Source organism: Nicotiana tabacum, chromosome 2 (assembly GCF_000715075.1).
Source record: "Nicotiana tabacum cultivar K326 chromosome 2, ASM71507v2, whole genome shotgun sequence".
Taxonomy (NCBI): Eukaryota; Viridiplantae; Streptophyta; class Magnoliopsida; order Solanales; family Solanaceae; genus Nicotiana; species Nicotiana tabacum.
The window spans coordinates 103,619,871-103,647,646 of NC_134081.1; the positions used below are offsets into that span (position 1 = coordinate 103,619,871).

Consider the following 27,776-nt stretch of genomic DNA (forward strand, 5'->3'; position numbering starts at 1 on the left):
AAAAACCAGTTGTGAAAAGGATTCCTCCTTCCTATACGCGTAAGATAGATGTTGCTCCAGAGTTTATATGTTGTTTTCTCTCACATTTTTGAACAAGAACCACGAAAAGCACTTAACTTGTACGTAGGAATATAATTGTCCAATCAAAGCAAATAAATATCCCCATCACAATTAAATTTAAAGCCGATCAAAAAAGACTTTTTCAACTTGAGCATCATTATTTCACATAATAGGATATATTCATTTTCGAGATCAGCCTTAACCTGCCATATGCATCTATATATATGTGATTTTACATGCCAAATGCTAAACTAAGTGTTATAGAGTACTCTAATTGACTTATGAGATAGTGAGGAATTAATCAAGAAAATGGATATAGCATTAGAAGAAGAAGCATTCGAGCCAGCAAGTCCAAGCTCACAATATTTAAACAGCTCCAACTTATCACTCTGTGTTATTGCTGTCTTGGAATCAAAAATTCCAATTGAATATGAAGAGTCATTGCCCCTAAATTTACTCAAGGATGTCTTTGTACCTATAAATCCACGATTTTCCTCAATCATGGTACTATCTCTTTCCTTTTACTTCTCTCTTTTTCATTTAAGATTTAACTTTAATTTTACTATATACTAACCGTGCAAAAGAATTTTACTTTTAGTATATTTTAACATGTTGTAACGGTTAGAAATATCACATCAATTGTGGGATGGATAGTGATCTCATTAATTATATGGCCTTGGATAATCCTTATCTCATGACTAGTTTTTGGGATTGAGATACGCCCAAGATTCATTTCTGCATGCTATCAGAGCCAGACTCATCCAAATTATTAGTTACTCGATGTTTGGCCCTTATGATATATTGTTCACACTATAGATATTCGATCATAGGCGTGCATGAGGATGTCAGAAGTTTCACATTGGTTGTGGGTTGGGTAATTAGTCTCCTTATACGGTCTTGTGCAATCATCATCTATCTTATGAGCTACTTTTTGAGGTTGAATTAGGTCAAAAATTTATTTCTTTATAGTAGCAGGTAACATGCATTTTTTTTTACAAGTTACTAATAACCTCACTTTTTATGAACAATTAATTAGTTCCATGTAGTTATCTTTAAGTGGCCTCATAGTGTAAAAGTTATTTTCACTATCAATACAGGCATATTCTTTTGAATTTAAATGTGTTAATGAAGGTTCCTACGTTTTCTAAATAGGTGACAGGAAAGAAAGGAACAAGGAAATGGAAGCGAGTGGAAGTAAATTACAAAGACCATATTAAAACCCCTATATTTCCAAGTGAAAAACCACTCGATTTCTACGATGAGTGTTTCTCCAACTATATATCAAACTTAGCCATGGAACAATTCCCACAAAATAGACCATTTTGGGAAATTCACATATTCAAATACCCAACAAATGATGCAGCTGGAAGTATAATTTTTAAACTTCATCATTCTCTTGGAGATGGTTATTCTTTAATGGGGGCTCTTCTTTCTTGTTTACAAAGAGTTGATAATCCTTCACTTCCTTTAACATTTCCTTCACGTCAAAGAACGACTTTGAGTTCGAAAGATAAAGCTTTTAGTGTTTTAAAAGTTGTGCCTAGATTTTTCAAGGGGATTGTGAATACAGTGTATGATTTTGGAGAGAGTATTTTGAAGGGTACTTTTGTTGAAGATGATCGGACGGCAATACGATCTGGTGATGAAGGAGTAGAATTTCGTCCGATTGTTGTTACTACCAAAACATTTTCGCTTGATAGCCTTAAACAAATCAAGGCCAGTTTGAACGTGGTAAGTATAAACATTTCATCCTTATATGTTACTTCTTGATTATCTTGATTATAAACAAATCAAGGCCTGTTTGAACGTGGTAAGTAAAAAACTTCAAAATATTGTCCGTGTATATAAATTATTTTTCGAAAAAATGGAAAACATTTTCCAAAACTCTTCTTCAACCTTTTCTATCCCACCAATCACCCCACACCCCACCTATTACCCCTATCCCATCTCACCATAACCACCCATCCTCCCCCAACCCTGTCCTACCACACCCTAAATAGAAATATTACTAAGAATACTTTCTTTTCATGTTGTAGATAGTTTCTTTTTAATTTCAACAAAATGATGAGTATTAATTTTTTCATAATGTAAAAGAATATTTTCTTTCATTTCAACAAAAAATATATATTTTTTAATGATGTAAAAAAAGTATTTTTTTTTTCATTTCAATAAAATGCAGTAAAAAGTATTTTCTATCATTTCAACAAAGTGAGTATTTTCTTTTCAAGAAGTAGAAAAAATATTTTCTATCATTTTAACAAAATGAGTACTTTTTCGTGTTGTAGAAAAAGTACTTGTTTTTTCAACCAAAAAATAGTATTTTCTTTTTAGTTATGTAGTACAAATTTTAACGTTATTTTTGCGTGAAAAAGTAAAGCAGTAAATTAGTCCCTTTGAGTTTGTGTGAATTTTTAAAAGAATAATTAAACGAAGAAAATAGAGTCTTTAAAATGTTGGGTATTTGGGGTTTTTTTTGTGTGGGGGGGGGGAGGGGGAGGGGGGAGGGGGCATAGGAAACATGGGGATTTGGGGGAAGGTGGATAAGGAAAGTAGCATAAAAAATTAATTTCCTAAAAATTATTTTCTACTCTCTAAACAAACACTAGAAAATATTTTCCTCAAAAAGTTTTTCACTCGCCACCAAACAAGGAAAAATAATTGATAAAATCACTCATTTTCCAAGAAAACTATTCTAGGAAAACATTTTCCTTCGTACCAAACACACCCTAATTGTCTAACCCAAAAACGGGTATTAGTAATGTTTGTCAAATGTATTCCTGTGCTAAGTTTGTGGTTGTGTCTAGATGTAATTTTTCCCTAATTCGATTAAAATATCAGGTTCTTAACTAGCTTGGATGTGATTTGTGACAGACAATAAACGATGTGATAACGGGGATAGTGCAATACGGAACGAGATTATATATGCAAGGAGTAAATCAAGAATCATGCAATGGAAAATGCACTGCACTCGTTTTATTCAATACTAGAGCTCTTGGGGGTTACAAGTCAGTGAATGATATGATCAAACCTAATTCTGATATGCCTTGGGGAAATCATTTCACTTTTTTGCCTGTCTCTTTACCTAAGCTAACTAATTTGACTAAACGTGATCACTCCTCTATTAATCCTCTTGCCTTTGTTCAAAAAGCTCATCGAATGATCGACAGGAAAAGAAATTCTGCTTCTGTTTGGCTTACTAGTAAATTTCTTGATACCTTGAGAAAGCTAAGAGGTCCTGAGGTATGTGTTATATCACATGTACAGAGGTGTTTTTGGTGTAATTTACTTAAAATTCTTTTACGTTCTGGTTTTGATTTATCGTTGAGAAACATTTGAAAGTAATTTCAAATTTCAGGCAACAGCTCGATTTATTCATGGATCATTGAAGAACACAAGCATGGGACTGACAAATCTGATAGGACCAGTGGAAGAGATGGCTTTGGCTAATCATCCTGTAAAAGGACTATATTTTATGGTGACCGGTGTTCCACAGGTGCCTTAATTATTTTCTAATCCTTTTAAATCTTTTTCTATTAAAATATTTGGTAAACGTGGGGTCGGATGGGATACGAGCGAGTTGAAAACGGATAATGTAAAAATAGATTAAATATGACCTAATCCATATTTAATATGAATAGAAAATGGGTTAACCAACGGATAATATAGATATCATACTATTAATGACTTTTTGAAATATGACCACGTTTGGTTTTTCAGCAGAAATAGCTTTTAAGCCAAAAAACAAGAAGTTGGGGTTGCCCAACTTACTGTTTTTGGCTTGTTTTAAGCTGTTTTTAAACTTATTTTAAACACTTTTTGACTTTGCCAAACACTGAAAAAAGCTAAAAAGAACTTAAAAGCTGATTTGACCACCTTAAAAGCCAATCCAAACACCCTCTTAGTCTCGCCAAACTTGAGAACCCCCAAATTTGTGTTTTAGCAAATATAAAAATTAAACCTATTGATTATTCATTGTTTAGGTGAATAATATGGATCTAATCCACATTTGACCTATTTTTAAAAAGTTCATTATCCAACTCATATTTTAATGGATAGTATGAATGAATATATTTTCTTTATCTATTTTGCTATCATTAATATATACCATTTAGCAAATTGTATGTTCTGTTTTTGGCAGAGTTGTTCAGTGACAATGGTGAGTTATGTGGATAAGCTAAGAATAGCAATGGTAGTGGAGAAAGGTTTTATAGATCCAAACAAGTTGAAATCCTGCATTGACTACGCTTTTGATAGCATCTTTAAAGCTGCAGTCAAATCTTCTCCAGTGGCAACCTAGGAGCAACATCACATGCTTGTACACGTTTTTTTTTTCTTCTGCTTTTTCTATTCAATTAAAGTGCACATTCTACTTGTTTACAAGTTGTTCAATGTAACTACATATATCACCCAACTCGCTTTGAATATGGGCGGGTTATTATAAAATGTGTCTTCTTTGCCACCACTATTTACTCCTTAGACCTTGCTGAGATACTCGACTCCTTTCATCTCAATTAAATATTGTCCTTTTATACTCCGTACTAGTTTAAGAGTCAAAATTTAGTCATATTCATTGCAAATTTTACATGAGATTTGTGACATGAATACATGCCGTTTCAAAGAGGGAATTCTCTTATCTATGACATCAAAAGAAAGACAATCTTTATTTCGATTCTGCGCATGGACTATAAGCTATAACCTAGAATATGCACGTGTAAATATCTATTTTTTTGTTCTTTCTATTTCTCCTACAATATATTTTTCTATGTTTATTGTGTGTGTTTATAGACTTTAGCATTAGATTATTAATTAGTTTGTTAAGGGAGTTCAAGGGATTAAATTAAATGCCCATTTCAGATGAATTATGCGCAAATCAGGCCCAAAATTTGAGCCTAATTCGGCCATACCCAGTCCAATAAATGGCTGGCCAAGACCTGGTTCAAAACAACATCGTTTCAATAAATGAAGTAAGATAAAATCTTACCCATCCATTCCATCTTGATCCAAAAGATCTCATTCACTCTCTGCCCTAGGTACTTAAAGCCTTATATCCCTAAAACTTTGCCCATTGTTTCCCATACCTCTTCTCTTCTTCCTCTCTCTTTTCACTCTTTCCCCTCTCCCTTAAACCTCTGTCAGCTCCGCCCACCACCATCGTTCGTCGCTCGCCGAAAATCTCCCACTGACGGCCAGTCACCTCTAATCACCACCAAAATTTCACCCCCTTAATCTCAACCTCCTCTTTCCGATTCCAACCTCCAAATCCTCTAAATCCTCACCAATCTCCACAAATCCGGCCAAATCCGAAACCCTAGCCACCCAAATTTTCCTCTTTTCTTTCTCGAATTAGTGACAAATACGACCACCACACCACACAAATATTACATAGACGTGTATATCTCAAGTAGATCTACACTTTCCCTCTAGATTCACCCCAAAAGCACCACCACCATCGTCGACCGCTCTGATGCTGTCCACCACCGAACTGCCATACCTTCCTCCAGTTTTCCTCCCCTACTCTTAAGCATTCTTTTCTTTGTGATACGATGATGGCGCCAAGGTTGTGGGTTCAAGGATGGCCGAACCATCATCTATCATCAATAAAAGGGTTCTCGAAGGTCGGAATCGTCGCCTCGAGTAGTGCTAAATACCAAATATCGTCCTTTTGCATTATTTTTCTTATTCTAGACCAGCATGCCATGCTTTGGGTTTAAATTCATCTTTTGTAATTTTGACATTCAATTGTTGGTCTTTACTGATTATTAGTGCTCGAATGTGATCGATCCATGTGTTAGTATAGTTATATTTGGAATTCTTATTGTCCGACCTAGCCGGTCAATTATATCCCTTGCCAATGTGTTATGCTAGTCCAAATCGAAATTAACTAGCCGCTTAGTTCATTGTTAATGTCACCTTTGAAGATTTGTCAGTTAAGCAATTACTACTAGTCAATGATTCGGTTGTTCAGTTGTTAGTTCGCATAATTTATTTTGGTTTAATCTAGTTAGTTGAAGTATTTAGGTTAGTTACGACTGAAGTTATGTTTGCTTTGTAAATTCAATTAGTGAGTTAAGTTCTAGTTCTATCACGACCCAATTTCTCCTATAGGTCGTGATGGCGCACAACGTCACCGCTAGGCAAGCCAACGATGAACTGGACATGAAATAGTTAATTTTTATTTATTAAGTAAATAGGAGGTGAAAAATTTAATAAAATAAAGCGTAAACAAATATAAGAGCAAGTGTGGTGACATAAATACTCAAGCCATCAAATATCTACTAGCATATTTCCAAGACTTGGTGTCACAAGTGTGTGAGCCACTAGTAAAATATATAAAACACTAAACTACTGTCTGAAATAGAATAGACAGTAAGAAAATGCAAAAAAGAGAGACTCTCGGTGCTGCAGAACGGACTCGGAAAGCAGCTCACCACTAAGCCTCGGGGTATCGAGGATGCGCGCCGGAATAATTGCCAGATGCACCGGCCTCAGATCCTGCACGATTAGTGTAAAAGTGTAGCGTGAGTACATAAACAACATGTACCCAGTAAGTATCCAGTCTAAACTCGAAGAAGTAGTGACGAGGGGTCGACATCGACACTTAATATGGGCCAATAATAAAATGCAGAAATTCTAAACTTGCATGGAATAATAATAACAACACAATAGCAGACAGTGAATAAATGATTCTTTACTGATAATTAATTTCAAAATCTTCATCTAACACATACTAGTTCCAAATCACTTTCAGTCATTAAATAAATTATACCTCTCAAGCCATAACATAATATCAAATGTAACCGGGTTTCGAGTATTATCACGCACGATTTATGTCGTACGACTCGACCAACATAAATATTTAAATTGTGCACTACCGAGGGTTGAACGACACGAACCATAAATGCATCTATTAATCTGCCGAGGTGAACGGCCCGCTCCCATAAGAGTGTGGTACATAAATCCTGCCGAGGTACTTGCGATGCGAGAGGACATGGATTTCTCAGAGTTATTAACTATTCTTCAATTCTTTCCCCAAAATAAGAAATCTAAATTGGAAGTTTTCAACTTTAAAATCTCTAGTCTCAACTTTATATAAGATAATTAATATGCATAACAAACATGACAGTACAATTAAAGCATGATGTGAATCTAAGACTACCCAGACATCTTATGGAATAAAGCTACGCATAGACCCTCATCACCTAGTGCGTACGTAGATCCCCACACAAGTAATTCACAATAAAAATACACCTAAGGGGATGAGTTCTCTCTTACAAGGTTAGGTAAGAGACTTACCTCGCTCTCAAGCTCACTTCCGGTCAACAAATACGCCCTAAATCCTCAACTAGGCTGAAACGTGAGAGCTTTGAGTGAGTTTTTCGAAAACAAAAATACTTCAAAGAACAAAGGTCCTTGAAGTTTAGTTTTTGGGTCTTCTCTCCCTAAACATTTGTTGAGATTCGAGGTCTATTCGAGTTGGTTTATCTGGTTCTTTGTTCTGTTGTTTGATGTTGTTCCTTTGTTGTTTGTTAATGTCACTGCTGCTGATTTTTAGTTCATCCATTTCTGACATTTTTTTCGTTATCCAGATAATTCCTTTAATGTACTGAAATCCTTGATCAAGAATGAATGCAAGTGATACAATTTGAGTTCTTCAGTGTATTTTGAGCTTTGAAAACATTCAAACCGAACCGCTTTAAGTATCCCTCAAGTAGACTTGAGGTCTTGTACCAAACATTCAAACTTGAGGTTTGCTTTCATGTACCAATAATAGATATTTAGAAGGTCTTGTAATTATTTATGGTAACTTTATATATCTATGATAGATTGTTGAATTGAGGACAACTTTGTTGTTAAACTTTTGATGGCTTTTATGTTTAATAAGTGGAATGTGTATGCAAAACCTTAAAAAATTCCATATTTGCTTTAAGGTTTATGGTCTGGAGTTTCATTTTGCCACTATTAGGATATGAACATAGCCATCAAGTCATTTTAAAGCCTATTAGGTTCATTAGTGAGATTATGTAGACTCTCATTTGAAGTATTTACTCGTGATATCGGGGTTATAACAGTTTAGTAATACATGGATTTGTTTTTCAAGGTTATTATTTGTAACGACCCGATCGATCGTTTTGAGTATTTACATTTCGCTCGGTAGTTTGAGGGTATGATTATCTCCGTATGATGTATAATGACTTATGTGAATCATCAGTTTTGGTTTTCAGGTTATTCAGAATTGATTTGGAAGAATGAATTTCATCGTTGAAGCTTTAAGTTGGAAGAGTTGACCAAGTTTAACTTTTTTTTTAATTTGACCCCGGAACAAAGTTTTGATAGGTCAGTTAGGTTCGGGTAGTAATTTTGGAATCGGGCATATTCCCATATTTGTAATTGGATATATCTAGAAGGATTCGGCACTAATTGGCAAAACTTCGAAATTTGAAGGTTTGGAAAGTTCATAAGTTTGACCGGAAGTTGACTTTGAGTATATCGGATTCGGATTATGGTTCCAGAAATTGAAATAGCTTCATTATGTCATTTGGGACTTGTGTGCAAAATTTGACTTCATTCCGGGTTGATTTGATGTGTTTCGGCGCTAATTTTGGAAGTTAAAAGTTCAAGTTCACTTAAGTTCAATTAGAGGTGCGATTCATCGTTTCAACGTTGTTGTGTGTGATTTAAGGCCTCGAATAGATCCGTATTATGTCATGGGATTTGTTAGTATATTCGGACGGGGTCCCGAGAGGCCCGGATGAGTTACAGACGTGTTTGAGATCATCTTTCATTCATATGGGATGGATGGCCCTTGCTGAACCTGGTGTGACCGCACCTGCAGAATATTGGGCACAGGTGCGGAGCCGTAAATACGGACAAGTAAACGCAGAAGTGAAGTAAGCTGGAACAGGGCATCCACAGAAGCGGGGAAGTGGACCGCATCTGCGGTAGCACAGAAGCGGTATGAGTGATCCCAGAAGCGAGAATGTCCGTAGGAGCGTAGCTTGTGACGCACCTACGCTTGCACAAAAGCGGGTCCTGTTGCGCAGGTGAAGAAGGGTGGAGTTCCAGTGTTTTTCGCTGGAGCGGAGTTTTGTCACAAAAGCGACGTCGTAGAAGCGGCCCTTTTGTTCGCAAATGCGGAATTTGCTGGGCAGAACTATATATCGAGGTTTTGGGTCCTTTTATCATATTTTGAGATGTGGGACTCGTATTGAGACGATTTTTGAAGCAAATTTCATTACGAGGATTGGGGTAAGTGTTATACACTCAATTTTGATTATATTTCGTGATTCTATCTTCGTTTTTGGTAATTGGATTATGAATTATAAAGACAAATTGGGAGTTTTAGCCTAAAGTTTCATAAAACGATGTTTTGAGATTTGAATGTCGATTCGGAGTCGGATTTGAGTGAAACTAGTATGATTGGACTCGTAATTAAATGGATTATCGGATTTTGTGAGTTTTGTCTAGTTCCGATATGTGGGCCCGGGTTTGACTTTTTAGCTTATTTTGGGCGTTTGATGAACGATTCGACCTTTATCGATTGGGTTTATTTTCTTTGGCATTATTTGATGTATTTGAGTTTTCTTTTACTAGTTTCGAGTCGTTCGGAGGTCAGTACGCACGGGATGGCATATTTGGAGCATCGCTTGGCTTGCTCGATATTGGATTTTGCTTGTTCAAGGTATGTAACACTTCTAAACTTGGACCTGAGGGTATGAACCCTGATTGTACTTGTTATGTGATTTGTTTGGAGGTGACTCGCGTGCTAGGTGACAGGCGTGTGGGCGTGCGCCGTAGAAATTAAGACTTAGTCAATTTCGCAGAGTTGTGTAGACAATTAACCCATGTATTTGGAGCTGAGGGTATGAACACATGATTTTTTTTCATATGTTAGAGAAATTGAGTTGTGACTCATGTTAGAAATCATGCTTAGACAAATGCTGATATTATTGGGAACCATTGAGGTCATTTCTGCTGTCAAATTATATGTTTAAATTGTAATTGCGTTATCAGTCATATACATTCATTGCATATCATATCTCAGTCTCTGTTGTTATTCATTGATACATAATATCATCATTTTGGGCTTGTTTCATGACATAGTGAGCCCGAGAGACTGAAAAAATTGATGACGGAGTGAGGCCGAGGGCCTGATTATGAGGTTTGTAATACTATGGCAAGTGAGTTGTCCGTGCGGATCCAAATATTGATACTATAGCACGTGAGTTGTCCGTGCGGATTCAAATATTGATACTATAGCACGTGAGTTGTCCATGCAGCACGTGAATTGTCTGTGCAGATTATAGTGCTTGGGCTGAAGGAGCCCCTCCGTAGTCTGCACACCCAAAGTGAGCGTAGTTGATATTATATTGAGGGATGGATCTTCCTTGGACATTGATCTTGCCTAATTAATTATACTAAGGGATGGATCTTCCTTGGGCATGGATCTTGCCTAATTATTTATACTAAGGGATGGATCTTCCCTGGCATGGATCTTGCCTAATTATTTATATTGAGGGATGGATCTTCCCTGGGCTGGATTGGCCCTATATAGTACTGAGTGACTGACTGTCAGTTATCATATATATATATATATATATATATATATATATATATATATATATATATATATATATATATATATATATATATATATATATATATATATTGGGGGATCGGGCCTGAGCTGGATTGGCCATATACAGTATTGAGTGACTGTGCGCGAGTTGTCATTTATATTTGGGCTGGATCTGCCCTGTACAGTGCTGAGTAACTGAGCGTGCTGCATATTGAGCGTGATGAGTGGAAATGCGAGATAGTGAGATTGAGTACTCTAAGAGTGTGAGTACATGAGTTCATCACTGTGTTGCATTGCATTAGACATGCATACTTGATATGTAGGCATAGAGAAGTATTTTTCCTCGTGCCATATGATAATAAAATTTCTTATCTATTGTTAAAGTTTTTGAGAAAAATCGCAGATTTCAGACTTACTCATATTTTTGGTGATTTCAATAAAAGATTTGAGTTTTACTGTTATACTTGAAAAGAAAATGTGTATTTTCCGGAATTGTGTACGAGCTGAGCATTTATTTATTTAGTTATTTCTTGTACCATGTTTATTATATTGTTATGAATTGTTGTTGGTTATTATAGTTGAACTATAACCTTTGTCCCAACTCGTCACTACTTTCAACCTAAGGTTAGGTTTGTTACTTATTGAGTACATGGGGTCGGTTATACACATACTACACTTTTGCACCTTGCGTGCAGATTTTGGACACTGATGTTGCTGTGCACGGTGGGAGATGGATTTGAAAATGTATCTGCGTTCCGTTCATAGCTGCCTCTTGATCTTGGTAGCTTTAGAATTTTAATTTGTTCATGTATATTTCAAACAGATGATGTACTTTATTTCATACCACCTTTGTAAATTCTAAATCTTAGAAGCTTATGATTTGTACTACCAGTCCTTGGAAAATTATTGTATAAAAATAGTTGTATTTTTATTTCTTTTCTTAATAAATATCATTTAAATTGGATAGTTATAAATTGGTTTACCTGACGGGTTGGGTTAGGTGCCATCACGACTAGGTAGATTTTGGGCCATGACATTGGTTTGGAGTTTGTAAAGAGGTTTAGAGTTGGTAAAAGTTAATATCCATGATTTAATATTTATTAGTCTAAGGTATTGAGTTATGGAATTAGCTTGTGTTAGTAATTTGCTTACTGTCAAGAAACTGTAAAGAATTAAAATATTGAGCCTTAGACATCATGTATGTCCTTGCATTTAAAATTGGAAATCACTGTTATTTGGCCAAAATGAATGGATTTTACGTGTCTAAGAGTTGATCATTTTATTTGACTCATTGGGTCATGTATTTGCAATTAAAAGGAATATAATACATTAATTCTGTTTTATTGTATTTGTATTTTTTTCTCTTTCTTTAATTGCTTGTAGTATTTTTATCTATCAATAAATTGCAAATGAATAAAAATAGGATCGGGTAGTGTGGTTTACAAAGTAGCTGAAAAGATAAGATTTTGGGATGAAAGTTTAAGAGCAAACTTCATTTATGGCCATCCGCTAGAAACTAATATCAACCGCTAGCCACAAATTGCAGTATGTATTTTATAGCCCAAAACTAATTAAAAGACTAGCCCAAGATCACTGCCACTCTTCCCCCTCTCTATGGCATCCTCCTCCGCTCTCTCCGTTGTTCCTCCGCCGTTGTCAGAATTCAAATCACACAATTCATTCATCCTCACCCAACACCACAACCACCACCTCCTCAAAACTCTTACTTCCTTCTCCCTCAGCGATTATACTCTAAAGCAGCGTTTTTGAAGTTTGTCATTACATCTGAGTTGTTCGATGAAATTCATCTGCGGATGTCTATTTTCTAGTTTTGTGGCAGATTTAATTTGCTTCTAGAAATGTTTTTCATTTATTAGTCTTAGGTTGGTAGCTACCTACTATTTTGGTGAGTGTTAGTTTGTACACTTTGGAGCAGTCTTCATTGTCATGCCTCGGAGTTGCTCGACGAAATTCCTTAATGGATTTATTTGAATGTGATGCTTCTTAATGCTTCAATATACTAACTCGTAGTAGTTGGATAATTCTTGCTCTTTGGTAAATTTTAACCACCATTCTTTACACTAACAGAAGCGGTTAAATTTTATATGTAATTATATTAATTTATAGAACTTAAATTCCTTTTTGGATTGTGGGCCGCATGGGTTGAGAATTCTGTCTGTGTTTGTCTGGAGTTTGTGTTCACGAGATTTAATGGGTCCCTAATGGGCAAACATGGAAGTGTAAGAGAATTATACAAAATAGATTGTCACTATACAATTTATATACAATAGACTGTCACTATACAAAATATATACAAAATAGACTGTCACTATACAAAATATATACAAAATAGTCTGTCACTATACAAAAATATACTAAAATAGACTGTCACTATACAATTTATATACAATAGACTGTCACTATACAAAATATATACAAAATAGACTGTCACTATACAAAATATATACTAAATAGACTGTCACTATACAAAATATATATACAAAATAGACTGTCACTATACAATAAATATACAAAATGGACTGTCATTATGCAAAACATATACAAAATAGATATTTCGGGCTATTAGATGTAATATGTTTGGGCCGAAGGGCCATTTCGTGTAAGTGAAAAAACATGGGCTATTAAAATTCTGGGAGGCTATAGAGGGTAGTTTTATCAAAGTTTAATTTCTACTAGGCCCAACTTAAGTGACATAGTGAGTTGGTCCAATTCCTTAAAAAACATAAGTTGGCCCGGTTCTTGCATCCTAGTTTAGGCAAGTGGTTTTAAAAACAATTAGTTCTTTTTTTAATATTATTAAAATAGCTTAATAATTCTCTTGCTTAATAAATTGAAACGCTATGCAATTTTAGGCGCGTCTTCAAATATTGACATACTCTTTAACCCACAATCCATAAACATTATTTTGTGGGGGTAAAAATAGGTATGACAGCTCTGGCGACTCTGTTGGGGAGCCTATAAGAATTCGAGCTTGTACATTGATTAATTTTTAACTTTTACTATTTTTGGATATTACTATGTATATGAGCCTAATGTGTTAATTGTCTCTTATTTACTACTTTAATATTGTTTGAAATGTACATATAAATTGTCCTCTCTCGCACCCCATCTGAGTCTTCTGATAATTAATAGTGTTGTATGTGCTGACCAACTCCATAAAATTTTCTTTCTGAGATAAAGCCAGTATGCAGATCTGTTCCTGGTGAAGGATTTAATCACACGTGTTTAGGCGGGGAGAACCACTAGTAAAGCTGGAATCGATCTACGGCCGACACGTTGACGTTCCTCGGCTTGGGTTGTCCGCCCGAGTAAGCCAAGTCTAGATATTTTCTCCTATAAGATTTAAAAACCTAGAAGAACAAGCCACATGCCTGGTTATCCCTAATAGGATCATTTTGTTGCATAATTCAACTTAGCAAAGCTCGACACAAGGGTCAGGTTCGTATATGACATGTATCCTTTTTGAGACCATCATGGCCACTTATGTGCTACTTGCTACATCATTTAGAAGACTTGTTTGCATTGTTGACCGGCTTTAGAAAATTAGAGCAAAGTTTGAAATAAAAAATTATTCCCCCGGGTTAGGTACAGATACCCAATTTTTACTAACATTTTTGACATGGTTCGATGTAAGGTGTTTTTTTTAAAAAAGTAATAATTAAAATTTTCAAAATTGGTCAATTGTTTTTAGTCTTGGTTTGCACTACGCGGATCTGATTCTTACGAATCCAGCGGGATACGTAGGCAACCTCCATCGGTTTTGACCCCAATTTTTGCAAAATATTTTAAAAATCGGTGTGTCCATTATATTTTTCAAAAAATAAAATAAATAAGTTGATAGTTTTGCCACTGTTGTCCTTTTTATCAATGTCCTTATATCCAACTATTTTTTTCAATACAACCCTAGTATCTTCCTCGGAAGTAACTGCAGCAAGCCACAGAAACCATCTTTCAACAACATGCCCAATATCAGGCCAACATCATTTAGATCCGGTCAGATATTGAGAAAGACTGCCAGGTCTCCCTACTGGTTATGGATGAGGACTTAAAAATCGCTCGTATGAACTTGGCATGTTTGGAGGAATAGTTGGCAGACAGGGTCAAGTCATCCCAAAAAAGATCTGGGAGGGGCTAACCCTCTCAAATTCATAAGCTACAAGAAGACTTGAGCATCGTCGAGGAAGCAATTCACTAATAACAAATAGAGTTTGATCTTCAGAGGGAGAAATTTGAGTCAAGTAAGAATCACCAACTAGCCAAGTTCGAAATGGAGAAGCGTCGTTATCATAAGATAATCGCCTGGCTGTAAAATTACTTGACAGAAGCCATGAAACAAAGGATTTCAGCATTGGACCGCGACGCAGATGCATGGAACTTGGCTGACGCCTGTGGGTGGCAAATCGATAGCATGTTTGTGTTCCAAGAGAATGTTAAAAGGAGGATACTTGAGATAGCTGAGTACATTGCTCTAGGATGTGCAAATTGAGAAAAAATGAACAAAACAATGTTTATCGAATCCGCAATCAATCTCGCTCGCCACATTGCTATAGACCTGGAGGTCCTGTACAAAGATCTGTCCAACTAATTGGGATAGGGAGCACACCCAACAAAGATAATGTCAAGCGAATAGTCTGCAAATTTGGAGGTTCTCTGTTGCATTCGCTTTATAGGATGTTTTAGTACGTGTACTTTTAGTTTGAGTCCATATGGAGTTTGTTTATGACTTTTGTTTTTGGAGTCTTTTTCAGTTAGGTCGAGTATGTTGTAGTTTTCTTTGCATATTTTCGTTTCAACATTTTGTACAATAAAAAATATTGAAATCCCAAAAATATTTTACTTTGAAAAATGTTGTAAACCAAAAACAATGTGTGTCTGCTTATTGGAAAACTCGAAAATGAACAAAAACAAATCAACCAAGTGTCGTACGTCCCTGAACTATGTAATGATTTGATTCATGCGGTGACATGATACGTAGGCAACCTCCAAAATGTTCGATCGAAATATTTTTCAAAGACTCTAAAATGAGGGATCAAAATAAGGCGAGTGAAAAGAAAAGCAAAAAAATAAAGAAGAAAATAAGAGCGTGAATAAGCAGCAACCTTATAAGCCGGAATGAAACATGAAACCCTCCATAAGCATGTTAGAGGTAGTGATAATGTTAGGAGCATGACATGTTACGTGTGATTCATATCTTTTAAATGATTAATTGTAACACGTTTGTTGTCTCTTATCTAGTAAGTTTAAGGTAGTTGGTTTGTGGTGAAACTAGCAACACATCATTATTTCACCAGATCATAAGGGAAAGGTAGCAATGACTAACAATGATGAAATTGAGTTAGTCAATGACAACCCTCAGGGTCAATTAGTTGAGCAAGAGTCGGAGGAAGTAAGAAGATTGAAACAACAACTATCAGATGTGTATTAGGCTTGGGTCTCCGGTCAGCCTCCGCCTCAGGGTCCCTCAAAGGGAACTTCCATCGTACCCCTCGCTACTCAACCACATTTCCATTCAACAAGCGATCACATTCTACCACCAGGGTATGTGCCAAATTACAGCTTCCCTGTTGTCCTTGGTACCTCAAATTTGCAATTTCTAGCCACACTAGTCAGGAACACCCCTCTCGTCATGTCTGGTGCACCGGTATATACATTTCCGCCACCACCTCCTATGACGAGGACCAACTATGAGCCACCACCTCATACTTATGATGGCCAATACTACTCTCTAAATATGGCTTTCTGGGTCTCGACTCTGTACAATCATATTCCTCAGTACGAGTCACCAATGGAAACTGAAAGGGCTGCCAAGGCGGGTGAGCCAGATGAGATACCTAGAAAAATGAAAATTCTTGAGCAGAACATAAAGAACATACAAGGACTAGGTGGTCACAAAAATGTTTCATTTAGTGATATGAGAATGTTCCCTCACATCCATTTTCCACCAGGGTTCAAAACCCCAAAATTTGAGAAGTATGATGGACACGGTGACCCTATCGCCCACTTGAAAAGGTATTGCAACCAGCTGAGGGGTGCAGGAGGAAAGGAAGAATTATTGATGACTTATTTTGGCGAGAGTCTGGTAGGAGTAGCCTTTGAATGGTTCACTGACCAAGATATCTCTCACTAGCATGGTTGGGACAACATGGCACATGCCTTCGTCAAACAATTTTAGTATAATATTGATATTGCGCCAGATCGCAATTCCTTGTTCAATATGAAAAAAAAAGCCGACTGAAAGCTTTAGGGAGTATGCCATCAAGTGAAGGGAGCAAACGGCTAGAGTTAAGCCACTCATGGATAACCACGAGTTGATCACTATTTTTCTAGAGGCTCAAGAGCCTAATTACTTTCAGAAGATGATGTACGCGATGGGTAGACGTTTTGCAGAAGCGATCAAAATAGGGGAGATGGTCAAATATGGCCTCAAGACGGGTAGGATTGTAAGTCAAGCTTCTCTCAAAGCCACGATCCAAGCAATCAAAAATGGGCCGGGAAGTTTGGCAAATAGAAAGAAGAGAGATAAAGGGTCCATGATGACTTCAGGGTCTAGAGAAGTTCAAAGAGGGGCATCGCACCCTTATGTGCAAGTTCAGCAGGGGCAGTCCAGCTACCCTCAACATTTCTACCCCCCACCAATTCCTCAATATTTGATGGGCCCACCACAGTACATAATATTTAATGCGCAGTCTTATGCTCAACCTCCCAATCTACAGGTATGAACGCTAGCTCCAAGGATCCCCCGACCTCAGCAGCAAAATTTTTGGGCACCCTACAATTCTCGTCCCGGGCTAGACTATAGTCGAGAGCAGAAGCCGGTGAAAAAATTCACTCCGTTAGTTGAATCATACTTGATCCACTCCCAATCCACATTCAACAATGAGTGAAAGAGGTCGTTGGAAGAATAGTACCCAACTATAAGTTAGGGTCGATTTCCATAGGGAGCTAAGAATGGGTGTTAAAGTGCGCACTTGATGCGTGTAGAAGAAATAGCTTAAATACACTTCCAAACAAGTTTGTGTTGAAAATTGCTTCTATGAACTACACTATTAATGATTAACTAGAGAGATAAAACTATAAATTGACTAATTGTTTTTTGTTGTTTTCAAATAGGTAAAAAGCCTAGGGATGTAACCTTTGCCTAGGTGTTCGCCTAATGGGTTAATTACGTTAATACATGTTTTAGTGATTAGGGTGTATTATAGCTCTCAACTCTAAATTACCAACTCAATATTTCTTGGTCATAGAATGATTTTGCCCAATTTGGCTTTCTCAAGCCCAAATAGGTCTTATGCTAAGTGGTTGATATGACCTCAAGTCGGGTTTTCCCTATATCTAGTTCAAACCTTTTAACTAGGCTAATCAAAAGCTTAACTAGCCCAATTTTTTGTTAGCCAAGTTTTCCTAGACTAGGTCCCTCTTTCTCAAGTAAAGACCAAGTCAAAAAGACATGAATCAATGTTTGTGACCATTAATTCTAAAATTAAGGCATGAACAAGGCTAAATAACAAACACATAATCATAAACAAGCATTAAATTAAATACCCATAAGGTTTACACACTAGGGTTGGGTCACAACCCTAGTTAATGTCTAGCTACTCATAGTAGAAAATGAAGAAAACAAAGAAGAAACACTAATTAAAGCCATGATATCAAATTAAGATGATAAACTATGATGTTGTTGTCCCAAAATAATCATAAATTTCCCAAAATGGTAAACTACAATGGCTACAACTAAAAAAACTTCAAAACCTAACCTAAATACGTAATTCCTGACTATTTATAGTGGCCTAAAATTCGCTGACAAAAATTCCCTTCGAGAGATCCTGCGGCCGCACAATTCCATGTGCGGTCCGCACTTTGCTTAAGCTTGCAAGTTGAGGGATTCTTCTGCCACACAATTTATGTGTAGTCCGTACTTCAGGTAATGCTTCAGTCTTGGTCATTTTGCACACTCTTTGTACTTTTTGAACTCTTGTCAGTGCGACCATGTTCTGTGACCACACTTCTCTTCATTCCATCTCTGAGCTTAAATAATAGATCTGCGACGCAAGGAGATTTTTGCGGTCCGCGCTTTCCTCTGCGGCCGCATAAATACTTTTGCGGGGTGCACTTTTGGTCTGATGTGCCCCTTCTTGCTTTGTGAGCCGGAACACTCCTTATTGAGTTAGATTTCTTCATTTGAGTCCAGATCTCTAACATTCCTGCAATTTGCACACTTTCATTAGTTTTGGGAACATAAATCAATATTTCAGACTGAAACAAAACGCACAATTTGGTCTGCGGCTGTAAATCAGTTTCTGCAGCCGCACAATTCTTGTCCTCAAGCAAATAGATTAGTTCCTACCTCCTCAAAGTGAAAGGTCATTACAACGAGTCAATGGTGAGCCATTCATACTCAGTTGGGACCAATAATTACCCACACTACTCATGCATTATCAAGTCAAATATTCATGTATCATGCATATATAGTTCTAATGTGACATTTGAACTTCAATAATTGACTTTACTCGTCAAAGACACTTTTTTTATCATGTAGGTTATGGTGGACTCCAAACTCTTACTCCTCTACCTTCCATTTGCCAATCTCACTTCAAAAGTTAGCACTCAATCTTAAGATTCATGAAAGGTTCACTCTTCTCTCACAAGAGAATGTCACAAGTACGGCTTGAAGTACCATATGCTCGCCCCTCATGTAGATCGCCACCAATGTAATCTCACTCGGTTTGAAATCAAGTAGGACTTCTTTCGGGTTGTAATGAAGGCTAATGGATTGGGGTAGGGTACCATATGGGTGAGTGGTTACACCTTTCCTTAAGCACTCTATATTTTCATATTTTGGCTCACAATTACCAATTCTTAGAGGTATTCTCTTTTTCTTGGGGGCTAGAGAGACTTGACATCACTCTTTCTTGTTCATTTCATTCTTTTTCTCCCTTGATGTTCATGTTAGGGATAATTTGTAATGACCCGACTTATCATTTAAAGAATTAGCATCTTTTTTGGTGGCTTAAGGTCTCGAAGAGCTTCGTAATATGTGTTATGACTTGCATACAAGGCCGAGTTTGGTTTTCGGAGGATTCAGGATCAATTTGAAAGAACAACTCTTGTTTCTAAAGCTTAAGCGAAAAGAGTTGATCGGAGTTTGAATTTTGTGTAAACGACTTTGAAATGGAGTTTTGATAATTTCGGTAGCTCCGTATGATGATTTTAGACTTAGGAGCGCGACCAGATGTTGATTTGTAAGTTCGTAGGTCATTTCGATGTAAATTGGCAAAAGTTGGAAAATAAAATTTAGAAGTTTGATCGGGAGTTGACTTTATTGATATCGGGGTCAGAATCCGATTCTGGAAGTTAGAATAGGTCTGTAATGTCATTTATGACTTACGTGCAAAATTTGAAGTCAATCAGAGTTGTTTTGATATAATCGGCATCGATTTCGGAATTTGGAAGTTCATAGGCTTGAATTTGGATTGCGATTCGTATGATCGAGATAGTTTTGATTTTTTTATGTGTGATTTGAGGCCTCGAGTAAGTCCGTATTATGTTATGGAACTTGTTGGTATATTCGAACGGGGTCCCGAGTGGCTCGGGTGAGGTTTAGGGTAATTTCTAGGCCATTTTTAGTTGTTGTTTTTGGCTACAGCAGTGTGCATTGCGATCGCGGGGAATTGGCCGCGATCGCGAAGAGTAAAATGGGAAATATTGGCCTGTGAATCGCGATCGCCTAGAGGAAAATTCTGTTGCACTGACCCGACTTTGGAAGTTTATATCTTGCAATCTATTAGGAATTTCAAGATGATCCAAAAATAAAAGTTATACCCCTTTCTGTCTAGTTTTTATAAAATCAAACCGTTTGGCATTTGGAGTTTTGTAAAAATGGTTATGGTTGATAAACTACAGGATGTTTGGGAAGAGTTTGGAAATCGCAAAGAAGAAATTTCTGCTGCAGAGAGCTGACTTTGGAAGCTTATATCTCGCAATCTATATGGAATTGCGAGATGATAAAAATATGAAAATTGTAGCCCTTGGTATCTAGGTTTCCAAAAGTTAGACCATTTGTCATTTGGAGTTTTCTACAGAAAGTTATGACCATTATACTAGAGGCTATCTGGAAGAGCTGGGCATCTTATTCTTCACGATCGCGAAGGGCAAATTTTGAGTTGAGAAAAGTTATGCTTCACGATCGCAAAGCATTTTCCGTGATCGCGAAGAGTAAATATATGGGCAGAATATTAAGGGGTCAAAATTGGTCATTTTCTATATTTCGTATTGGGGCGTGAAGCTCGGGTTTGGGCGATTTTGGAGGAGTTCTTCACAACTTTGACTTGGGTAAGTGTTCTATATCCGAAAGTGATTATATTTCATGATTCCATGGTTATATTCATCATTTATTAGTAAATTTAAAGGAAGAAATTGGGATTTTTGCTAAATCTTTCAAAAATGAAGATTTGGAGGTCGAGTTGATGTCGGAATTTGGTAAAATTGATATGGTTGAACTCATATCGGAGTGGGTGTTCGGATTTCGTGAAAATTCTGTCAGGTTCCGAGATACGAGCCCCGCGTTGACTTTCATGTTGACTTTTTAATGTGAATTTTTAAGTCGGCGTTATATTATCCTAGAATTGTTTTCGATGAATTTTAATGAATTTACGCAATTAATTTGGCTAGATTTGAGCCGTCCGGAGGTTATTTCACGCAAGAAGACTATTTTGGAATATCGACCTAACTTCAAAAAGGTAAGTATCTTGCCTAATCTTGTGTGGGGGAATTACCCCTTAGGCATTGAGTCTTATGTGAAAATTATGTGATTGAAAGCCGTGTACGCAAGGTGACGAGTACGTACTTGGTTTATATGTACAAATTATATCGATTAAAATTCGTAGATACCCTTATGTATTAAATTGGAAGTTGTTGGCACTTATTAAATCATTTATTTGTCATGTCTCATTCCTTGTTTGTCGAGTTTATTTTTATATGATAATTTGGTGTGATTGTCACTTGACTTTTATATGGATTCTGTGTTCTGTTGAGTTTCCATTTCATGGAAATAATTTCATTAAGGACTTTTCATCTGTAAATAATTAATTAATTAAATTTGAAAAGAGGTATTAATCTAATTACGAAGAATATGGATTAAAGAAGGCGTTGTTTTTGCTGAGTTACCTTTTCATCCTTATTGTTTTTTGAGATTTTATATACATTGTGTTGAGCCGTGGGCTATCTGTTATGAAATTAATTGATTTCGTTGTATGTTTGGAAAGGTTGTGGCCTACGGGAAATTTGTAAATACGAGTTGATTATGTTGTGTTGTTGTGATAATATTCGGTGTGAATTGTTGTATGATTTGGGTTACTGTTATGCAGCGTATAAGGGTGGTATTCCACTGTTAATATTATTCGGGCATAAGGGTGGCATTGCACTGTTGTTATGTGTGTTGGGATATTATCTGGGCGGAGTGATAAGGGAGGCTATTAAACCGAATGATAAGGGAGGCTATTATTGGAGTGATAAGGGTGGCTATATGAGCGATAATGGTGGATATTGATATTGTCAGGGCGGAGGGATAAATGAGGCTATTGTAGGAGAGATAAGGGTGGCTATATGAGCGATAAGGGTGGATATTGATATTGTCAGGGCGGAGTGATAAGGGAGGCTATTATAGGAGCGATAAGGGTGGTTATTGATATTGTCAGAGCGGAGGGATAAGGGAGGCTATTATAGGGGTGATAAGGGTGGCTATAGGTGAGATAAGGGTGTCTATTATCAGGGATGATATGTGATGATGTGGGGTTACTGTATTGGTAATTTTTATGTGATGATCTGGGGTTATTATGCTGGTGATTTTAATGTGATGTTATGATTTTCCTTATGTTTATTTTTATATCTTGTGCAATTTATCTTGTTGTTTCGGTAAACTTGGTAATAGTTCGATCCATGTTGAAATTGTGAGCCTGTGGCTATTGCAGGGCGGATTATGTTATTGGCATTGAATTGACCGTAGAGTTGTGATATGAAATGTGGGAATGAGGTGCCAGGTGTCTATAATGATTATGATATTGGCACATGAACTATCCGTGCAGATGTGATATGAAATGTGGGCACGAGGTGCCATGAGTAAATGATGATCTTATTATTGGCACGCGAGTTATCCGTGCAGATCTTATATATTGATATTTTGGCACGTGAGTTGTCCGTGCAGTTGTGAAATAGATACGGGCACGAGGTGTCGTGAAAATATGAAAGTAGGTTGAGACCCATGTTTCAAAAATATTAAAGTAGGCTGAGACCCGTATTTTATGATTATGAGATGAGGTGTCACACAGTGACTTTTATTTAAAAGATATATATTCGAAAGATTTTACTTTGAAAGATTTATATTCGAAAGATTTTTATTTGAAAAACTTATATTTGAAAGATTTATATTTGAAGGACTTACATTTGAAAGACGTATATTTGAGGGACTTGATTAATTGGTTGTACTTGTGTTCCTTATTTGTTTGAGAAATATTTACGGTGTTCTTGTGGCCTTGTTGTTCATATCCTTGATTGATTCTTGTTGCCATCATTGCTATTTGTTTTCCATTATTATCATATACTGATGTATTGCACAGGTTATTTGATTAGTGAGTGTCTTGACTGTACCTCGTCACTACTCCACCGAGGTTTGTCTTGATACTTACTGAGTACTGACTGTAGTGTACTCATACTACACTTTTACACATTTCTGTGCAGAGCCAGGTATTGGAGATATTGGACTCGGCAAAGTTAGTGTGTTGATCGTAAGGATTCAAGGTAGAGCTACTTGGTCGTCGGAGTCCCTTGGAGTCTTTCCATTGTATTGTACTGTTAATTATTATTCGAACAATATTGTATATTTAATCCTAGAGATCATTTCATGTATTCAGCTAGAGTTCGTGACTAAGTATTACCAGTCTTGGGAGGTTGATATAATTGTTTCCGCTTTTGATTTCAACACTTGTATTAAATTCTATTTCAAAAAAGGCTTGAATTGTAATTATAATCGGCTTACCTAGTCTTAGAGACTAAATGCTATCATGACGCCTGTGGTGGAATTTTGGGTCGTGACATAATTATCTCTTTTTGATTCCATCAACCCTTCCTTTTATTCCCTTTCTTGTATTTATTTTTCTTTTTCTTTTCTTGCCTTCTCTTTTCATAGACATCATTTCTTTTCTCTTTTTGGTGCCTTGATACCTCTTTAAAATTTCTCAACTCTCCCCCCAAACTTATGCTTTAAGCCACTTATTTCACAAGAGTGTTAAGAAAAGTCCGGGTGCCAAGATAGGATCATAAAAAAATAGGTAAAGGCTTATATCATGGTTATCAAACGAGAAAAGCTAAAGGCTCAAGGGGGTTGACTAGGGATAACATCATTGGTTGGCTAAAGAAACTCAGACGGACCAAGGAAAACCTACAATCATTTCTCAAACCAAGCAAAACTTAGGATTTCGTCTTGAAGCACATTCGGGGTAAGTTCTAGACCTTTCGTACGGGTACTTGGACTAGCAACAAATCACCTCACACCTCACGCAATTAGACCGTAAAAGAGGATAGAGTCGAAAGCCTACAACGATCACAATCAAGTTAAAGATCACTATGGTCCAATAAACTACTCGATGATTACCAAAGTCAACTCAAGAGTCTCAAAGTCACCAACTAGAGCTATTTTCTTTTAAAAACCTTGTTTCAAACCATAAGCACTCCGTTAAGTGTGTTGGTACCAAATGGAGCATGAATAACTCTTTTTCGAAAATGACTTGCTCATGTCTTTTATTCATTACTACTTTATTATTATTACCTAGACACAAAAACGGACTCATTCCCTTAAGAAGGTCATCACGCCATCCATGATGTTCATTTTATGGGAATGATTGGCCGTGATCAAGAATACAAGTCGGTTTGTCGAGTAGAAATGATAGTGGGAACGATTCAAGAAGGGGTAGGACTGGAAGTAAGACGAAGCCAAGATGTGCCTTTGATTGTGAATGGCGCCCAGAGAAGGCAACTTTAGTTGTTCCAAAATCTTGAGGTTTAAAGTCCGCTCAAGTTTTCCAAGACTCGGGTTGCATGTCCTGAGAGGCCACCCCGTTATGAGGTAGAATCAAGGCAGTACAAAACGTATAACATAGCCGATCATAATCAAACCCGTTGTGCAACCCCGTGTGACAAACACGAAAATCATTCCTTGGAACTACAACAAAACTATGGTGACCTACAAAGGCAAGGAAATCATAGAAGAAGTGGGGGAAACTGGAGGTTTGACTCGATTGGGGAGGTGTTACTCTCCAGAAGAGTTGAAAAAGATGAAAGTTCTGGATTACTCAATCATTGACCAGCTGAGAAAGACTCCTGCTCAAATCTCTCTACTATCTCTGCTCATATATTCAAAACAACATGCATGTTTACTGATCAAGATCCTAAACGAGGCACATGTCTTAGAGAAGACCACAGTGAATCAATTAAAGAATATGGCTAATAGATTTTTAGGTGAACAAAATCTCCTTTAATGATGATGAACTCCCCGAGGAAGGAGTCGGGCACAATAGGGCTTTGCACCTGACTGTCAAATATGAGGGGCACTACGTAAAGCGAGTCATGGTTGATGGAGGATTGAGCATAGATGTATGCACTCTCTCTACTTTGCAAAGCATGGAGATCAATACAGATAAAATCTGACTTAATAATATCCGCATCCGGGCATTTGATAGCTCAACGAGAGACACCATTGGAGAAATCAGCCTCACCATGACAATTGGGCGGGTTGATTTTGAAATTGTCTTCAAAGTAGTGGACATGGAAACTTCTTATAACTTTCTTCTCGGAAAGCCATGGATCCATATGGATCGAGTTGTGCCATCCACCTTTCACTAGATGCTCAAGTTTGAACATGACATGCAAGAAATTATTGTTCACGAAGAAGACGAGTCATCCATTTATAAGGATCCGTTAATCATGTGTATTGAGGCCAAGGAAAGGTACGAGTCCATTATCTATCAAGTTTTCGAAGTGGTTGTTGTGGACCATGTTGAGGAAGGAAAGCCTATTCTACATCCTCGTCTTTTCTCCACATCCGTAATGGTGGTTGCACTTATACCGAGACAGGGTTATGAGTCAGGAAAAGGCTTGGGGGCATCATTACAAGGAATTTCGGAACACATTTCTCCCTTTGATAACAAGGGTACTTTTGTCTTAGGCTTCAGGCCAAGGCAAGAATGTGAAGACAAATTCAAGAACCCCAAAAAACATGTTTTGGTCTTGTAGAAACCGATCCCTCACATTTTCTACACTTTTGTCAAGCCACAACTCCAAAAGGGTCGAAATTCCTCGGCGTAGAAAAACATTGATGAAACTTGCCATGGCTTCAGCCAGATATTTTCTGAAGTGAATATGATCCATGATGGTGAAGGCACTAGTCATGACGATATGCAACTAATTGGCCTAGACACCATGCTCAACAACTGGGAAGCAACTCCTCTGCTCATAAGGAAAGATTCTTGATAGTTTGCTTTTGCAACTTCTTTTTTGTATTTGGGTTACTTTCAGGGTTGTAATCCAAACATCTCAATATGATCGTTTTGTTTTGATGTTAACACTTCTATCCTTTAAAATTCAATGAAATGTAGTACAGTTTCTTATTAAGTTATGTATATTTTCCTTTTTTCTAATTCCTGTCATTTTGCTTCCATTTCAGTTTTGTTAATGTCGGCTTTAATAACATGACATGCATGCATAATTCATGCACAGATGTTAAAAAGCTATCTAATTTCAAAATAATACATCATGAGGTTGAATATGATGAAGATGAGGATGTTGAGGAAATAAAAAAGTGATTTGGAACAATTTGAAAACAAGCCTACTCCCAACCCCAATGAAACTGAGCCCGATTAATATCGGAAGTCATGAAAAAGTTAGGGAAACAAAGATAAGAATTCACACTGAACAAAAAATCAAAGATGCCTTGATTCAACTTTTATTTAAATACAAAGATGTGTTTGTTTGGTCTTATGATGATATATCGGGTATAAGTGTTGAACTAGTGGTTTATAAGCTTCCCACGTATCCTAATTTTCCACTAGTCTAACAAAAGCAACGAAAGTTTAAAACGGACATGAGTGATAAAATCAAAGAGGAAATAATGAAGCAATTGAGTGCTAATTTAGTCAGAGTTTTTGATACACCACTTGGGTGGCAAATATTGTGTATGTGCCAAAGAACGACAGGAAAACCAAAGTCTGTGTTGACTATAGAGACCTGAACAAAGCAAATCCAAAGGATAATTTTCCTCTACCAAATGTCCATATACTTGTAGATAATTATGCTAAGCACGAGATACAATCTTTTGTGGATAAATATGTTGGGTACCACAAGATTCCAATGTAGAAAAGACCGCTTTCACCACTCCATGGGGTACATATTATTATCGGGTAATACCATTCGATTTGAAGAATGCAGGGGCAACTTACACGAGTGCCATGACCACCATTTCTCATGACATGATGCACAAAGAAATTGAAGTATATGTTGATGATGTCATCATAAAGTCAAATACATAGGCTGATCAAGTGCGCGATTTGAAAAAGTACTTCAAACGGTTGCGAAGGTACGACCTTAAGCTCAATCCAGCCAAGTGTGCATTTGGGGTTCCGTCTGGGAAACTCCTCGATTTTATAGTCAGCAGTAGAGGCATCTAATTAGACCTATCTAAGATAAAATTCATTCGAGATCTGCCACTCCCGAAGAACAAAACTGAACTCATGAGTTTGCTCGGTAGGTTGAACTATATTAGTAGGTTCATTGCTCAGCTCACAACCACGTGCGAGCCCATCTTTAAGTTACTGAAAAATGATGTTGTTATCAAGTGGACGGACGATTTCCAAAAAGCTTTTGACAGGATCAAAGATTATCTATCGAGACCCCTTGTACTGGTCCCACCTGAACCTGGTAGGCCTTTGCTTTTATATCTATCTGTAATGGATAATTCCTCTGGATGCGTTATGGGGAAACATGATGCAACAGGAAAAGGATCAGACAATCTATTATTTGAGCAAGAAGTTCACCAATTATGAGGTTAAGTATACCCTTTTAGAAATGACATGTT

The 27,776-nt window shown here is 36.9% G+C and overlaps 1 protein-coding gene across 1 annotated transcript; it reads left to right on the forward strand.

Moving 5' to 3' along the window:
* The first annotated feature begins 274 nt into the window (after positions 1-274).
* On the forward strand, positions 275-4,522 carry LOC107794396 (wax ester synthase/diacylglycerol acyltransferase 4). Its single transcript, XM_075237073.1, has 5 exons — positions 275-564; positions 1,213-1,791; positions 2,932-3,300; positions 3,416-3,553; positions 4,199-4,522. Exons 1-5 carry the CDS (start codon positions 370-372, stop codon positions 4,355-4,357), a joined length of 1,440 nt encoding a protein of 479 aa, XP_075093174.1. The 5' UTR covers positions 275-369; the 3' UTR covers positions 4,358-4,522.
* The last annotated feature ends 23,254 nt before the right edge of the window (positions 4,523-27,776 follow it).

What these genes read in the sequence shown, in the direction of transcription:
- LOC107794396 (XM_075237073.1), top strand. Translation starts at nt 370, where the DNA reads ATGGATATAGCATTAGAAGAAGAAGCATTCGAGCCAGCAAGTCCAAGC. An exon ending in CACGATTTTCCTCAATCATG is followed by an intron (nt 565 to 1,212) that starts GTACTATCTCTT and finishes TTTTCTAAATAG; the next exon opens with GTGACAGGAAAGAAAGGAAC. An exon ending in TCAAGGCCAGTTTGAACGTG is followed by an intron (nt 1,792 to 2,931) that starts GTAAGTATAAAC and finishes GATTTGTGACAG; the next exon opens with ACAATAAACGATGTGATAAC.